Genomic DNA, 18,128 nt, shown 5'->3' with positions numbered 1-18,128 from the left:
TTTTTCTGTTTATTTTTAGTTTTTATTTATATTTTCGTTCTCGCATCGCTTATCTTCTAAAACAGTGGATTCAGCAAGCAACTCTCAACAAGAACAGGTAAAAAAAAGTGTAATGAAATGTCTCTTTTGAAAAGTCACAAGAATAACATATATTTAATAAAGATCTTAACCGTTAAAACTTAATTAATAATAAGACCTTACAAATAAACTTAAAAATATACTTATACATAAAACATAAATTTTTCTGTGGCCTGTTAGTTGAAAAAGCTAGAAAGATCACTAGCACGACTGAAACTTGGGGCTTTGGTTATACTAAATCCAAAGAAAGCCAGAAAGGCATATCGAAATTTTTTGTGCATAAAACAGTATGTGATAGGGTTACAGCATGAAGAAGTGTAGGCGAGTAGTTGGATTGCTGAGATCGTATTAGGCCCAACAATTCGGTACAGACTGTGTTGATCGTAGATAGACCAAGTGTTAATGACGTAAAGGGGCGTCCAACAAACGAAAAATTCCAAGACGACAACGAATAACATCTGAACCACTTTTCGTTTGTCTTCTTGGACATTCTTCATACTGGCTTTCGGACACAAAATCTGTCTTCCTTTTGTTGTCTCTTGCTGGAAGAGGCATCGAAACGTTGAAGTCTTTGCATCATTTCTTGGTCGAAGGTTGTCCATTGGTAAACTTTCAATATTTTTAAGGTGAATTGTTTCTGTTGTAGAACGATTTGCGTGGTCTCTTTGCCGAACCACTCTGCTTCTGGTTAGTAAATGTTTCTTCCCTGGTAGACATGAGTGACCTTTGGTAGGTTTAACGTCTGATAATCAAACAAAACTTTCACTTTGTATTAAAACACACATTTCTACGGATAATAACAGCTCAGTTATTTAAGAAGAAAAAAAGAAAAATAATCCACAGAAAAATGGTTCGTTTATAAAACCTTTTTATGAATAAGCTTCTAATTTGACTGGTTCACTTACAAGCTGGATAATGGATGGTTCCTCGATAAGTTATATAAACAGGTCGTTAAATAAAATTTTAAGGAGTTGGTGCTCGTTAAGTTATATCTTCATATAAGTTTGTAAGTAAGCACAAAGTTACCCACCACGGGTATCGAAACCCGGTTTCTAGCGTTGTAAGTCTGCAGACATACCACTGTGCCACTGGGGGCATTCAAATTAGTAGAAAAGAAAATACTCCTGTTTATTCTTCAACATAATAAGACCAAAATCTACATGACTTGTCAGACGTGCAGATAAACGTTAGTAAAAAATGCAAATGTTAACCTTCAGTACGTAAAATCCATTGAATTTCAGAATTATGAATTAAGCATATTTTAATGTGTAATATCAGTAACAAGAAAATGTGTATTTTAAAGAAATAGAACACAAAATAGTTACCAAAGAAACAAAGATGACCTGCTACCAAACTAAAATATTAAGATGTTTTCTAATTCATTTGCATCTCATCAATATGAACATCCTATTTTATCTTTACTGGCAGACATCAAACTACCAAACTGAAGTTCTTGTATTCACTGAAGAGAAACTAACAATACATAGGTTAGGAATATATAAAGAACAGCCTGTCCTTTTTCGTCGAATATACGTGTTATTCTGAAGAAACATTTAACAAATTTAGTTTGTTTTCTGAAAGTAAATCTCATTTGATAAAACATTCAAATTTGTATATTTGTCAACAATGGACGGAGTAGTACGTTTATTAGTTGGTTACTGTGAAGCATATCGTGATCGTAACTCACCAGGATTTAATTCCCCGAACTTGACTCCACGGTACAAGGTATTAATTATACAGGTGTAAGTCAGACTCATGGCAACAAGTGGAACAACCAGCAGAAAAGCGTCTAGGTAAAGGTTGAAGGCTCTTTCTGACGTCATATTGGGCCATTTTTCTCGACACTTATATTTTTCTGAAATTCACATGCAATTCAATTTACATGAAAAAATAAAACATGCCATGAATTCAAATAAGTTTCTTCTTTAGCAATGTATTAAACTTGAAATATTAAAACATTCAACAGTATTTATTCGATCGAGAAATAAGAGATAATCCTTCAAAAGCAGATCATCATATTTTGCGTTAGTAAAAATTATCATTATTTTTTTGGGGGGATATCAGTATTGTGTTTGACAAGTTTGTCTTTGACTAAAACAAACACAATTTCAAAAATGATCGATTCGCAAACCTTCTCCTCAACATCCCTTATTTAAACCAGATACACTAAAGCAAATACAAAAACGTGACAAACAGTCATCACACAAAACTTTATACTGTACGATCTTTATTGATCTGTATAAAAAATTAATAAATATAAGTACTGAACAACATTACGTTGTTCTAGTATACTTAATCTCTTATATCTGTAACTAGATGGCACCATGATACAGAATCACCTGTAAACAACAAAATTTGATAATATTTTATTTGAAACTTTTTTTTTAGTTTGCTGTAAGCTACTATACCATATTAATAAATGTTACACCTACATCTTTAAGTCTTCTTCTTAAAAACAATATTATTGACGAATTGTTGTTTTACTTTCAAAAATCATGTTATCATTGTTTGTTTAGGGCAAAACTAGTAAAGCTATCTGCCGCCGTTTCTAATTATTTACTGTCGAAGAAAGGAAGACAACTGGCAGACAGCATCCATCACCAGCTCTTAGGCAACTCTTATACCAATGAATAGTAGGATTAACTATAACATTATAACCCCTTCCCCTCCTTAGCTAAAAGCGCGAACGCGTTTAGCACCGGGTTTTGATCCCGAATGCTAGTCGAACACTTTAACCACTAGAGTACGCTAGTGTTATCATGAAAAGTCACTTATATGTGTATATTTAGTTTTTTTTGTGAAGTATTGTTGTTATCTTTGTATTCCAGTTTTCGTCTTACGTGTAAATTATTTATTACCCAGAATTTTACACATTTTTCCTGTTTTGGTTTGTTTTGATATTAAGTTTGAATAAAAGTAACAAATGTGTAAATATCTCAAATGTACGAAAACAGATTCGTTCTTAGATGTCATTCACAAACGTAATTCAAAATACATCAAATAAACAGCAATTATTGATCTAAATTACATGTTGCTAGAGCATTATAATATTTTAATAGTTTCATTTTGAGTTTACGTACTAATTAAGTATTGTTTTATTACAAGTTATAGCTTTTACAGTAACGAAGGTTTATTTTTAGAACAAGTGCGACGTTTCAATCATTCTCATACTTGTGTACTTGAGAATGATCGCACCAGTGATCGAAACAACGTACCTGTTCTAAAAACAAATCTTCCTTATTGTAAATGCTGTAATTTGTAACTAAATAATTAAAATATTTTGTAGTTTGTTTTATTATTAATTTAACCCAAATATATTATACGATTCAATATAATGGAATTGAAATAAAATACTTAAGGAGTAATCAGATTTTAATACTTCGTGTACTTTTGCTTTTACTATGTCTTCATGGCGCTTTCCTGCATTTCGATTTGAATTTCATTTTCATCAAACTCTTCGTAAAATAAAGGGAAAAGATGCAATACTTTCCAAATATATTTAGAACTAATAATAAGATAATAATTTTAGCGCTAGAGCAGACACTGCAGAATATTGTCTTTTGTTTTATAAAATTTCAATATTTTGTTTTCAGCTATTCATTAAGAAATTTCGAAGTATAGATATATTATTTCTCACTCTTGCACTTGCCTGGTGTCCTGGTGGGAAAAAGACGGCTTAAAAGTGCAATAGGCAGCATTGTCAGCAAGGATATCATCCATATGCACATGATGACTTTGTAAGAATGAGAAATAGTTTGCCACTGGCGAGATCGAAATGGCCGACAGATGGCGAAGAACCTTTCGAGTGAAATGGATACCAACGTCCACACACTGACGGAAACTGTTACTGCTGTAGAAGATATTAATAATTATTTAGAACAATGAAGATGGTCTGAAATTATAAATGCTGAATACAAAATAGTATTGTACATTACAGATGGTTTGTTTGCTTGTTTTGAATTTCTCGCAAAGCTACACGAGGGCTATCTGCGCTAGCCGTCTCTAATTTAGCAGTGAAAGACTAGAGGGAAGGTAGCTAGTTATCACCATCCACAGCCAACTCATGAACTACTCTTTTACCAACGAATAGTGGGATTGACCGTCACATTATAAAGCCTCCAAGGCTGAAGGATGATCATGTTTAGAAGGATGGGGATTCTAACCCGCGACCCGCAGATTGCAAAGCAAATGCCATTACAGATTGAAAATATATGAAAAATACTATATTTCAGGTTCCCGGTGGCTCAGCGGGCCTTATAACGTTAAAAGTCGGATTTCGATACCCACAATGTGTAGAACACAGATTGCCCATTATATAGTTTTATTCTTAACAACAGACAAACAAGATTAAAATTTGGTAAATTTCAGAAAGAAATGTGAGAGAACGCGAAATTACCACTATAAACTAACATTATGCTAATAAATGTTATACAGTTTGTAATACGCTCAAAGTAGTTTTCCTGAGAAAAATACTTCGGTTGGAAAATTGTGGCAAAAGTATTTCTGTTATCCCGTATAGGAAATCATATTTGTTTTTATCAGGGTAAGCAATTTGACTTCCATTTATATTTGTTTTTGTTTGTGGAACTTTATATAATTCTATTATTATGATACTCAGTTTTGTTTGTCCTGAAAATCCAGGAAATCATCTTTTGAGATAGAACTCTCAACATCTAAATAGTAGTGCTATCCAATGTTTTGTGCACTCGTCTTTCCTATGAAGAGTTTTGAATTGACATGCTTACTCAAATAAACCATTGATGTTTTATATTACGTCTAATTTGTTTTGTTTAATTCGGTCAGGTAAGAAATTTATATTATCTCTGCGGTACGTTGTCTGATGTATTTCCAGGTAATTTAGTTACTATTCTTACTTGAAGGTTATCAGTGTACCTGATAATACCACAGAGTAAGATAGACACTTTGGTGAAGGGACTGTATAATTTGTTTTTGGAGAGTTTTCTTTATTAATGTGTTTTTGTCCTCCTTTTGTACTCCTAAATATTGAACTTTCAAAAGAAATGACATTTTTCAGATGAAGTTTTTATGAGCAAAGGAAGGACTTTATTTGTTTGTTTTGTTTTTGATTCTGCACAAAGCTACACAAGGGTTATCTGTGCTCTGCCCACCACGAGTATCGAAACCCGGTTTCTAGCGTTGTAAGTCCGCAGACTTTATGTTGAAAATGGGCAATAATCTGAGAAAGTAGCAAGGTCTGGAAGAAGTCTTCTCCTGGACGTCGGTTTTTGCCAATACTGCAAAAAACCTTGTTGACAATATCGATTTGGCTACAAACTCTGGAAGTGGAACTGTGTTATTGACCCTCTAGAGCTATTGTCCAAATCCTACTTTTGATGTGTAAATGACTGAGGATTAGTTAGTGAATTTCAGGTTGCTTATCTTAAGATTAATTGGGGAAATATCGATATATAATACCAATTTTCTTACCAGTCAGGGCAAATGAGCCCATACCTAACTGTTGCACCCATAGCCATTCCAAAGAAGACTGGAATAGCTGATGGAATATGAATTCAACCGATTGAGGTTGTCTTGTCAGCAGAAAGAAACAATAGGTGTTGGTAAGTGGTAAATAGGACCTATAGGCCAGATGATAGCTTCTCCAAAAGGAAAGTTATGCTGTTGTAACCACTGGGGGTCATGAAGAGTCTTGGCAGTGCACAAAGCTGGAAGAAAATGTTTTCATGTCAGTTTGTCATTCTATCCCCCAGAAACAGAGACTGAGCACTTGCCTGAATGTAGAGGTCCCAGGGTATCAATAACAAGCAGTGCCCATGACATAGTGGGTGTGTCAGACATGTATTGCCCGAAGCATCACTGGACATGCTCTGTTTTTGAATAGTCTGTCGAATACTATAAACATGTGTAATTGTATTCAATGTCGATGGAAATGTATATAGTATTATATAGTTATATGTTTGTGTAGTATTGCACACACACTGACATTAGATATGAAGTTATCATGGGTGCTGTATCATATACATGAGCTTAATATACAGGAAACACAACAGTAATGCAACATATAAAAAGATAAATAATTGATTCCGAATGCTAAGATGTGGATATGAGAAATACAACTGTGATTATTACTATATCATAGGAAGATACAGTGTACCCAATATTGCTCATTGCTGTTGGTAAAAAAATATTTTCAGTTGTGCAACTGAAATATTCACGAGCTAGAGGATTTTCTTTTATTAAAAAAATCAAAGTAACGGGAGAGTTTCGTTACATTAAAAGGAGGCCTGGCATGGCCTAGTGGCTAAAGAGCTTGACTCGCACTCTGCGAGTTACAAGTTCGAATCCTGCCACCGAACGTAATAGTATTTTCAGCCGAGTAGGTTTTTTGTGACGGTGTGTGGTGTTGACAAGCTGCCTTCCCTCTAGTCTATCACATCCAAATTAGGGACAGCTAGTGTAGATAACTCTCGAGTAGTTTAAGTGAAATTTAACAAAACATTAAAGGAAATTCGATGTATTTAATAATGTCAGTGAGGAATACTTTCAACTGGATTGAATTCAAATATTCATCAGCGAATGAAATTGTCTGCAGAAAGTAAAAAATCCTGATAATACTTTACTTCATGTACCCAATATTGTAGTTTTGAAATGATATGATCAATCAAGCAGGTCGAAATGTTTCATCAACATCAAAGTTTTTCGTTTTCCATACAATTAAGTTGCAGTTACAGCACCTGCTACTGTGGACTGTGATTTAAGCTGATGTCCGAACAAAGTCAGATGAAAGTACGATGTTAATGGACTCCCACGGTCAGAGGCTGGAAATTGGCACCTTTGCGGTTATTTTTTAGGATTGTGTACTTGCAGTTTTTCTTTCCCTTTGGATCTGGGCTCTGTTTTATAACCAGCAAACAGCAATGAATAGCATGGATATATTCAGATGTTAATCATATTAGCTGGGGTTGTTTCTAGGTGGCGGCTCAATAATATGTCCCATAAGAAACTTGTTGGACAAAGATGTTCACAGGTACATGGGGGACATTTTCTATGGTCAATTAGATCTATATACACAAGTCTATAGAAATAGCACTTGACTCTTGTTTTTCATCTTGGTTGTCTAAAAGTTAAATTGCATTGTCTGACCTGCCTTTTACGCTCTTTGAAGATAGAAAGTGAAGGTTGCCCATTTGGTGACATGGAAGAAAACTCTCTAGTATCCAAGTTCTTGTGCTCACCCCAATCTCTCAGTCACGGAAAGGGGGTGAAGATCTTTTACAAACGGATACCTATGAAATCCAGAATATCATAGAAATCGCCAATGAACTGTTCCTAGAGTCAGAGGAGCCACCCAAGAAGTCATCATCATCATCAATGCCTCCTATTTCAAAGTTAGTTATCACGATTCCAGACAATGTCGTAGAACCCATCTTGTATGCTTAGAGTGCCTGATCTTTAGTTGGACCACTATATTTATAAGTCAAAGACTGGCAAAACAATTAGAAAGCCCAGAAAGAATGAAATATAGCAACTATATCCGACACCAGAGTATTAATATCCAATTTTGTATCTTCCGCCGTGACGTTTGCTCCGCAACAAAGAAGCCAAAAGCAGCACGAGTTTTTGATAAGTGCCGACGACAGTCTTAGCTCACTATACTCTTTGCCATGGCATGTTCAAAAAAGTGGACTAAGCTATGTGCAAACAGCAGGAGGAATATAAGAAGAAGAGAGCAGTCAGAATAATATCAACCAGTTCAAGATGGGCAAGATCTTCACCAACTGAAGGAAGAGACTGTGAATACCACGAGAAAACTGGCGAAGGTTAAATAAATCATCTGAAAGACTACCTAGTGAAAAGTCTGCTCCAGTTGAGAACCACATCAAGATTACTTATACTATTTATTTTTATATAATTCATTAAAAGAATTCTGTGAAATATTTATCATTGATGATGTAGTTTTTAGTTTTTTATTTAAGTACAAAGTTGCTCTATCAGCGTTCTAACTGCCGAATAGATCCAACCTCCAATCTTAACATTATAAACCCTCAAGCTTACCGCTGAGCCACTTGGAGGTATAATGTAATTACGTGGCCTTCGTCATCAGTAAGATGAAAAGTTTAATTGTTTAATTCCGTTAATTGTTGAGTGAAAATATCCATTGTAGGTATAATTATTTAGCAAAAAATCATTTGCGAAACTTTCAACGTGAATCTACGGAAAGGATTGAATGAAAAATAAAACTATTATATCTTAAAATAATTTATTTAAAAGTACTATTATGTAACACAAGATGGTTAAAAACTTATACTTCATTTTATACTTGCAAGTTAAGAGCTCTTTTTTTTCAACAACAGAAAAACTAGTTCGTTCTAAAAAATTAATTCATTTCAATGGGTTAAGGAATGAATCATCCTTACACTTTCAAACAATCTGTATTTTAAGAAGCTAGCTAATTATAATCATAAACCAGTGAGTTAAACTTAGAAAACTAAAATTTCATCTGTTACTCCAGAAACATTGCTTGTTACTTAATTAATTTTTGCGGTATTAGTTAGATAGTGGATATTCATTATGCTTGTGGGTAATGATAATATTTTGCTCTAATGAATAAATAAATTATTGTAGCAGGCCTTAGAAAATCTAATGTTCTAATCATGAAATATTCTTAACTTGTTTTCAATAATTTAAGTAATTTTAAAACGAACTATTATAACGTCACTAATTTTTTATGGATCCTTATACAAGTCCCCTCCCCATCCCCCAGTGGCACAGTGGTATGTCTGTAAACTTATACTGCTAGAAACCAGGTTTCGATACCCGTGGTGGGCAGAGCACAGATAGCCCTTTGTGTAGCTTTGTGCTTAATAATAAACATCAACCACATACAAATAGGGTATTTCCGTATATTTTAAACGTCGTTTGTATTGTATTTTACGAGCGTTTTACGTTATCTTTTTACATCTGTGGTACTTCATTTGCATTTTTCTCACCATAAGTTTGTTTGTTTTTGAATTTCGCGCAAGGCTACACGAGGGCTATCTTCGCTATCCGTCCCTAATTTAGCAGTGTAAGACTAGAGGGAAGGCAGTTAGTCATCACCACCCACCGCCAACTCTTGGGCTACTCTTTTACCAACGAATAGTGGGATTGACCGTCATGTTATAATGCCCCCACGGCTGAAAAGGCGAGCATGTTTGGTGGGACGGGTGTTCTAGCGCATACGACATAATGCATATTCTTTATTAAGACAAAGTTTAGATCCACTATTACAGAACAAAAAGTTTATATAGAAACAAACAACGCTTTCACGTATCCTCTATAGACTAATTTTTATTCAGAGACAGTCTATTATTGGCTCTACTGGACTATTGTGGCCCTAAAATGTTGAAACTGATCTCGTTAGCTTTAGCTAATGTGTTTTTCATTACCCATTCTCTTCGAATCACAAGTTTTCAGTGTGTACTTTCAACTTTATTATGCTCTATTATAAAATGAAAATCCGAGATGTGAAAACGTAAAAGTTGATTCAGAACGACAACTAGTTATTTTATAATGATTGTCTTAGCTTTTCTTTCTGCTGTTAAAAAGCTATTTGGGGGTTACTATTTCGTGTTTTTTTCTATTTACAGTTTGATGCTACAAATTATATTTTGATGATAAACATTTATCTTTTTTAATTATTTCACCAGGAGATGAAAGACGACTACTAAAGCAGCAAAAATTGTGTGTGTGTGTAGTTCTTTATCGATTTCATCTAAGTCGCAGCAATGAACTTAAGATAACAAAGCAAAAATATTATATGATATCAGTTTACATTTCTTCGCGCAAAGCTACAGGTTTGCTATTTGTGCCGTGCTCAAGGCAGGAATTAAACCGTGAATTTTAATGTCATAAGCCCCCCCCCCCTGCTTACCACTGAGACACTGGGGAGCACCGATAGAAACCTTGATGACATCTAGTTTGTATAGATCGTGTTAAAGTCTTTAAGAAACATTTTCACAAATATTTTAAAGGTAAGCTTTTCTAATTAAATTTATCAAAAGCAATATCTTGCATTCATTTATAAAATGAAATAATAACATTTAGAACTATGCCTATGATTAATTGTGTATTATTAGATAAAAAATCGTATATGTAATTGGATAAAGAACAGGGAAGTTTTAAAATCAAAGGTATAGAATATATATATACATAGATATATAAAATACAAAACAAAAATAACATTATAATGAGACTAAAATTCAAAATAATTCTTCCACTACAATTCCTTGTTGCCATCTTTGTGTCATAATGGATAATGTCTGTGATCATAGCACCCAAACGCGTTGGGGATATTCCATCTATCAGACAAGATCCCTATGCCGATGTAAAACTCTCCAGCAACTAAGGATAATCATTTAAGGATTATAAGTTGAGTCTTGAACCCACAACACCTCAACTCCTACTGCCTTTCGCTGTATGGGACCAATTTTTAGCGTGATAAGCCCTCGGAGTTACTGTTGAGCCACCGAGAACGTTATAATTGAGAGAGGGCCATTAACTCATAAAATATGGTTGCTTTCGTTCTTTAAAGAAGTACAAACAAAACAAATTCCATCAAAAGTAAGTTATTATAAGTTGTACTCACAGGATTTCATTTTTACATATGTATATTTATCTACTATTTATGTAAAATATTTGAGTATAACTTTACACGAAATATAAGAAAGTCCATACACACCTTGAAGGTATGGAATAAGACGACACATGACGTCACCAAAAATGAAGTTTCTCAGCAAACTGCCCACTAACGTGAAAGGCATACAGAAAACACCAAGAAGTAGATCACTGATAGCCAGGTTCATCAAGAAGACATTAGTCACTGTTCTCATCATTTTGTTCTGGGCTAGAGTCACGATGACTAACGCATTGCCAAGTACGGCTAAGATGAATATTAATAAGTAAAAAACCATTTTTGTCATGTCTGCCGTTGACAAACTGATCTGTGTGGTCAGATGGGAAGAGTTTGAAATGTTATTTATATCCTCTAACGAAAGAGATTCATTAACATGTTCTAAGGTCTCGGTCTGGGATAGCGAGGTGTTCATTAGAATGACAGAATATTCTAAAGTATCACTTACTTCAAACAGCTCCATGTTTGTTTGATTGCTACGTTTAAACTTGGCTAAATAGAGTGTCATTAAATGGTTTTCAAAGATCAACTTGATAAGAAATAAACCGAAATATTGTTTTGCAATTATGAGTTGATATTACATCATAATACTCAAAGTTTAAAAGTATTTTGATATGCCTTTTTCCCACTTGTTTTTTTTTCTTACTTCTTGTGATTGGTATCGAGTTAAGTTATTTACAAATGAGTCTGAAAGTAGAACATGACGATGGTAAACTGGCAACAGAAATTATCTTCTTGTTTCTCTGTAATACCATTTTCTGTCCAGGCTGCAGAGCAACGTGATGAACGGACAGAGCAGACTTGCTTTTATCCGTGCGTCGTTAATGCGTCAAGTAAGTGCTCAGTTGTCGACCTATCACAATCACGTTACAACACGTCCAAATAACAAATGTGTATTTTGCCACTGTTTTTTTAATTATTAATTAGCTTTGTAAAATTCAATGGAAGTGCAAATATGAAAAATGACAGCTATTTCCTTATAGATTAACAGAAACATTTCACCGTTTCGAAAATAACCAATAAATAAACAAGAAGGTTTGGATCTTAAGTTTACTTTGAATCCATCCGTTTCTTTTTTAACTGTTATGTTCAGCGATTTGACTTCATTTTATGTAACCCAATAATCATCTAATGAGTTTCCTATATGCCAGTCGTATCAATTTGTTTACTAAGGACAATATGAAGGACGTCAATGACGAGAAAAATCGATCTTACGTATAAGTCATATACCAATATCGATTTATATGTGTTTCGATTAATTGCAGGCGTTTATCGAAGAGCTCTGTGCACTGTTTCTGGTGGGCAAAGAACTACACTTTACAACAGTTCCTGGAAGAAATTAGCATTTTCCAATTTTATATTTGCCGACAACTAAAACGCTGTATTTGTACAATTCAGTTTTGCTTTCTTAAAACTTACGTTCAGTCGGTGTTATAGCGAAGGAAATTAAAAGAAGAAAACCTACCAGCTTTCTGACTTTAGACATGACCTTGGAATTGTGGGCTTCTTTAGTCACATTGCAACTTCTAAGTAGAATTTCAAATCATGCTAGATTTATTTCCCCTTTTCCTGAAAATTACCATTTAATGCGTATGATGAGTGAGACTGATATTTCCACTAGAAACTTCTGTTAACTTGTATTTTTTCGTATAATTGATACTTGAAACCGTTAGTACTTTGTGAAAATCCATAATTACAGAATTGGGGGAAAAAAACAAGACAATTGTACGTTTCCCTGGCGAAACCTTGATCGTAATAAATTATGTATTTGTAAAACGTACAATTGTCTTGTTTTCCTCAATTCTGTAATTGTGTTTTATCGTTTGCATTCATAATCGTATCACAGGAATCTTTTTCTTCGGTTCTTATGGACTACATCTTAGAAGAGTAGTGGTATGAAAATCAAATTATTCGGATAACGTAAACAATTGGCAAAGGCTGAACGATGGAATACCATTGAGAGCCCTTATTTTCTGACACTAGAACAAATACTGCAAATACATCTTTATTATTATTACAGCTATATAATTGACACTGAGTGGTTTTGGCATCGCATATATATATATATATATGTGTGTGTGTGTATAAAAATTTTCAACTAAACTGTATTACATCAAAAGCATACAGGCGATCACTCAGCTCTGTATAGCTCTGGCGAAATTATAATATAACCTACAATTTATTTATTGTACATGTAGATGTATGCGCCAACAAAATTCTAATATAACAATGTAAAATTATACCATAAATGCAAAAGGTTTCATTTTAAAATGAAAATGTCTGCGGTTATAGCTCCCAAAAGCATTGGAGATATTCCGTCTATCAGACATAATGAAAACAACAGATGCAGAGCTAGCCAGTATGTAAGCGAAAGAAAGAAAAATGGGTGGATTAGGATCTGGGTGCTAGAACCCACAACGTCTCAGATCCCACTATCACTCACCGTCTATAGCCGGTTGTGGGTATGATAGTTGTCCCTAAAAACCCATATAAATAGAAATAAGATATTAAACCACCCTTGATTTCTATCATAGATCATCCAACCTTTCTAGTAGTAATATTGACTGCAAGATATACAAACGGTCTAATTATACATTGTTATATTAGAACTTTGTTAGCGTGTTCACTTGTTGCCGCGTACATCTACATGTATAATACATAAATTGTAGGTTATATATATATATATATATATATGAAAGTATAAGGTCATAGTCGGGAATTTAAAATTCCGCGAAGGAAGATGTTTTTGTTATATCTTATAAAAAGAAAACACCAAAGACGTTTGCCATATTATCGTTTTGGGGTGAAATTGTGTATGTTTTCTTACATTGGGATATCTTTGACTATATCATGAAATGTTTATGCGAAACAATTTTAGTTTATATCGTACTGTCCTAAAGACAGCACAGATACACTCTATTTAATGATTTCAAATATGGCATCTCTAGCATAATTAGTATAAACTTTAACATGATTTTTAATTAGCTGTCTATACCTTCATAAATATGACATGGATTTGTGGATTTTTTTGTCAAACCATTCTAAGTAATGCCAAGCAACCAGTAACTACATTCTGGACTTATTGTGTTATTATTTTTTATGTCTTTCTCTGTACTTCGTTTATTATTTACCAAATTTAACTTATTTGCTTGATTGCGTTTTTGAAATACAACACTATATAGCACGGGAAAACATTTAAGTAGCACAAAATCACATTCACGAAGTGATAAGATCTGAAAATCAACTAAATTAAAATACTATAATTATTTTTCTGGTCCTAATAAAGGTGGTTTAAAATTGTTTGCACTAAGTAGTTTTAATATAAATATTTTAGTTCCAAAATGTAAAAAAAAGGTTAAATTTCAAATGTATAATTTTATCTAGGAAAAATATAGTGAGGTGTATAAAATAAATATAAAAAAAAAATAATTTGACGAATACTTTTACATAAACCATCGTTTTTTAGTCAATAGAATTGAGTTCTTGTTTATGCTTGAAATTTTATTATCAGCATGAAAATAAATAAACGCAGTTTACTATACTTTTCGTTTTTTTATATTAATCTTCACTTTCTTGTTAGCATGGAAGTTCTAAATCAAAACCAATATCTTTTTTTTTCGTACACTGTTTGATACACAATATTAGTTTGATGCGATGCTTAAGGCTTAAAGCTGTGAAACTATTGTAGAGCTTTTTTCCGCTAAGTTTTTTTTATTACTTCCCGCAAAGTAACACGAGGGCTATCTGTGCTAGCAGTCCCTAATGTAGCAGTGAAGGACTAGAGGGAAGGCAGCTAGTCATCACCAACCACCGCCAACTCTTGGGCTACTCTTTTACCAATGAATAGTGGGACTGATCGTCACTTTATAATGCCCCCACGGCTGAAAGGGCGAGCATGTTCGGTAGGACGGGGATTTGAACCCACTACCTTCAGATTCCGAGTCAAGCGCCCTAACCACCTGGCCCTGACGGACTTTTCCGCTAATAATAATGAATATTGAGACTTTTCAAAGTAATGTATAAGTCAACATACTATATTTGTACTATATTTTGATACACAATATTAGTTTTGATAAGATGCTTAAGGCTTAAAGCTTTGAAACGATTGTAGAGTTTATTTTCCGCTGATAAAAATGTATATTGAGACTTTCAGGATAATGTATAAGTCAACAAACTGCAACAATAGTTGTTTTGTTTTTTTGTTTTTTTTTTTGTCTGTCCTTCTCATTCGATAGAAATCCTTCTTATTTTTACTATTTGAAACATAAGAAAAATTTTTCAATTTCTTCCATTTTCAACTTTGTAAAGGCATGCTGTTTTAACAACTAGGCCTCAGTGCTCAACTTGGAAATTATCTTCGATTCAGTCTGCTGATGAGTGTTCTGAAATCGATATATACTTTGTATATCTTTTTGAATTAGTTTTGTATGTGCTTACACCGACTTTGGTTGCATTCCATTGATCTCAAAAACTGTATGCTCACGAGTTTTTTTATAATTTTTTGCACTTACACGCACTTTTGCATATATTAACCTAAATGGTACAAATAAATGGTTTGAGACTGCACTAATCTTATGGTTGAGCCAGTCATATATTTCCATAATCATTCCATATGTTTTTTTCTAGATCTTTCCAGCTTGTACTGGTGGTTTTTCTTATCACAACTGTAGTGTGAAGGTATAGAAATACCGAAGATTCTGTCTTTTTTTCTTAGTAGAAATGGCCAAATGACGCGGGTAACAAATGCACTCTGGGAAAGTTGAGCCTATTTGAACAAGTACTTAGAAGTTGATTCTCTCAGTCTTGAGAAGATTCAAATTAAGATTTTTGATCGTGTCCAGATTTATCTCTTTTTCAGATATCCTTTGCTTTTTGGCCCGGGATGGCCAGGAGGTTAAGGCACTCGACTCGCAATCTGAGGGTCGTGGGTTCGAATCCCCGTCACACCAAACATGCTCGCCCTTTCAGCCTTGGGGGCGTTATAATGTGACGGTCAATCCCACTATTCGTTGGTAAAAGAGAAGCCCAAGACTTGGTGGTGGTTGGTGATGACTAACTTCCTTCCCTCTAGTCTTACATTGCTAAATTAGGGACGGCTAGCGCAGATAGCCCTCGTGTAGCTTTACACGAAATTCAAAACAAGTGCACTCACTCGGTTACTGAACATTAATATTTTCTTTTTTTTCACATTTTGCGTTGTCAAAAAAAATATAGCGTTTTTGACTACTATGAAACATTGTTCCTCATTTATTTCTTTGATTCACAGTCAAAATTCAGATTCATTCCATAATACGTTTTCTACCAAACCTCTTGTTATAGTGGTTACCACACTGATTTGTAGAAAATTAGTATATCTGTGAATACCACAAGCATGTCACTTTCAGATTTTATCGTGTTAGGTATTAGAATTTCAAATGGCCTGAAATTGAGTTAACTGATAAATTTAAATTTAGTAGTTAAATTAACCTTTGGATTTAGTATTTAAATAAATGCCAATATATAGTCAGTTTATGATATTTACCAACAAGATTGATACACACCGTTTTCGTTTTTAACACAAATACGTTTTAATATACACACAACAGTACAATTTACAGTAACAATTATTACAAATAGTTACTACAAACAATGATTTATAAACAAAAGTTTCACAAACTTACAAACAATATAAAGTTTTCTTTCTAGTCTGGAACGTCCTTGATACCTTATCGAGGGTTTACGATGAGCAAGTTAATTACGAGTTGATATAGCTACGCTTCGCTGGGAAGCTATCTAGCTTTGTCCTTTGCCACACTCCCTGAGCTCTCCACGATGAATTTATATGTTTTCGTAAAAATACTAATATCCGATGATAATCCACTGAAGTTCGAAGTTTATAAATATTCCTGGTCAAATATCTCAAGTTTTCCGATTAATAAGCGTTATAAAAATCACAGTTATAGCTTTCGAAGTTTATAGCACACTCATTATAGCGAACTACTAATAGACACACACTTTAGCGCGTCGCGTTGGTTGTACTTATAGGCATGTGAAGGTTTTCTAGAAAATTCAGATAACATAATAATACTGAGCTATATTTAAACGTTTACGTATATAAATATCTTGTTGATTCTTATTCTCGAGAATCTTCTACAACTTTGGAGAATAAACGGGAGTTTCGCAATACGTATCTAACACTACAAGCTATGCATGTTTTTAAATATAAACAATGTTCATATTAAAATAAATACATAACAAGAAATTTGTTGCAATCGCCCTCTCACTTCTGACATTATATCACTTCTCGACATTTCATTTGTCTTATACTTTCACTGAGGACTATACTAAATTAAAATTAAATAAAGAAAAAAAAATTAGAGAATGATAAATCCTACAGTTAAAAATGTCAAATTTCTATAGTGTTTGGATATATATATATAATAACTTTTGCCAAGAAGTGTGATATAAACACTCGTTAAGGTTAAGTAAAATTCCAGCCTAAAATAAAAGCTAGTAAGAAAAGAGGAGCTCCGCCTTCTCTTATGATCATCATGATATCCAGATCTTAACCTAACTGAGAACGTTTCTAAGTGTCAACGATGGTTCAGCAAATTTCGTTCAGGTGAATTTAACCTTAAAAACTGTGATGGCTTGTTGAGTCTAACCCAAGGCAATACACTCGTGAAATGGCCCCGAAATTGCATGTATCTAAAGAAAAAATACGTAAACATCTAAGGGATATGGAAAAATTCCATAAAGAAGGTGTTTTGGTGCCTCACAAACTCTCCGATGATCTCATCATCGTTTCCAACGTGTGAACATTGCTTCGTCTTTTCCAGTGCATAATGCGCCTGAACTATTTTTGGACAGAATTGTCATCGGTGATGACAAATGGATTCTCTATGCGAATATTAAACGCCAAAAAACAACGACTCAGTCCTTGACAAAAACCACTTCCGACCCCAAAACCTGGACTCCATCCACAGAAAGTGATGCTTTGCATTTGGTGGGACATCAAAGGAGTAATTCGTTTCGAACTCCTTAATCCATAGCGAACTGTCAATGCAGAGATCTATACTCAGCAACTGGAACGTTTAAATCAAGCCCTTCATCAGAAACGCCCTTCACTTATCAATAGGAAAGGTATTCTTCTTATCCACGACAATGCACGTCCACATGTGGCACATTTGACGCAACACAAGATTATGGAGTTTTGTTGGGAAGTTCTCCCCCACCCACCATATTTTCCAGATATGGCACCATCAGATTACCATCTTTTTCGTTCGCTGCGACACCATCTTAATGGGAAAACGTATGCAAATGTGGAAGGTGTTAAAAAGGACATCGACATGTTTTTTGCTTCAAAGCCAAGTAATTTGTATAATCAGGACATTAACCTGATCATCAACTTTAATTAATG

At 34.0% G+C, this 18,128-nt stretch overlaps 1 protein-coding gene across 1 annotated transcript; it reads right to left on the bottom strand.

The window, feature by feature from the left end:
• Positions 1-1,733: 1,733 nt before the first annotated feature.
• Positions 1,734-11,192, bottom strand: LOC106461699 (cholecystokinin receptor type A-like). Its single transcript, XM_022388718.1, has 3 exons — positions 10,778-11,192; positions 3,716-3,928; positions 1,734-1,933 (listed from the first exon to the last, which is right to left on the bottom strand). Exons 1-3 carry the CDS (start codon positions 11,190-11,192, stop codon positions 1,734-1,736), a joined length of 828 nt encoding a protein of 275 aa, XP_022244426.1.
• Between the last annotated feature and the right edge of the window lie 6,936 nt (positions 11,193-18,128).

The sequence above is a fragment of the Limulus polyphemus genome, unplaced genomic scaffold, assembly GCF_000517525.1.
Source record: "Limulus polyphemus unplaced genomic scaffold, Limulus_polyphemus-2.1.2 Scaffold1013, whole genome shotgun sequence".
NCBI classification, from domain to species: Eukaryota; Metazoa; Arthropoda; class Merostomata; order Xiphosura; family Limulidae; genus Limulus; species Limulus polyphemus.
Note: the sequence above shows the minus strand (reverse complement) of the source record. Positions and strands in the feature narration are given on the sequence as shown.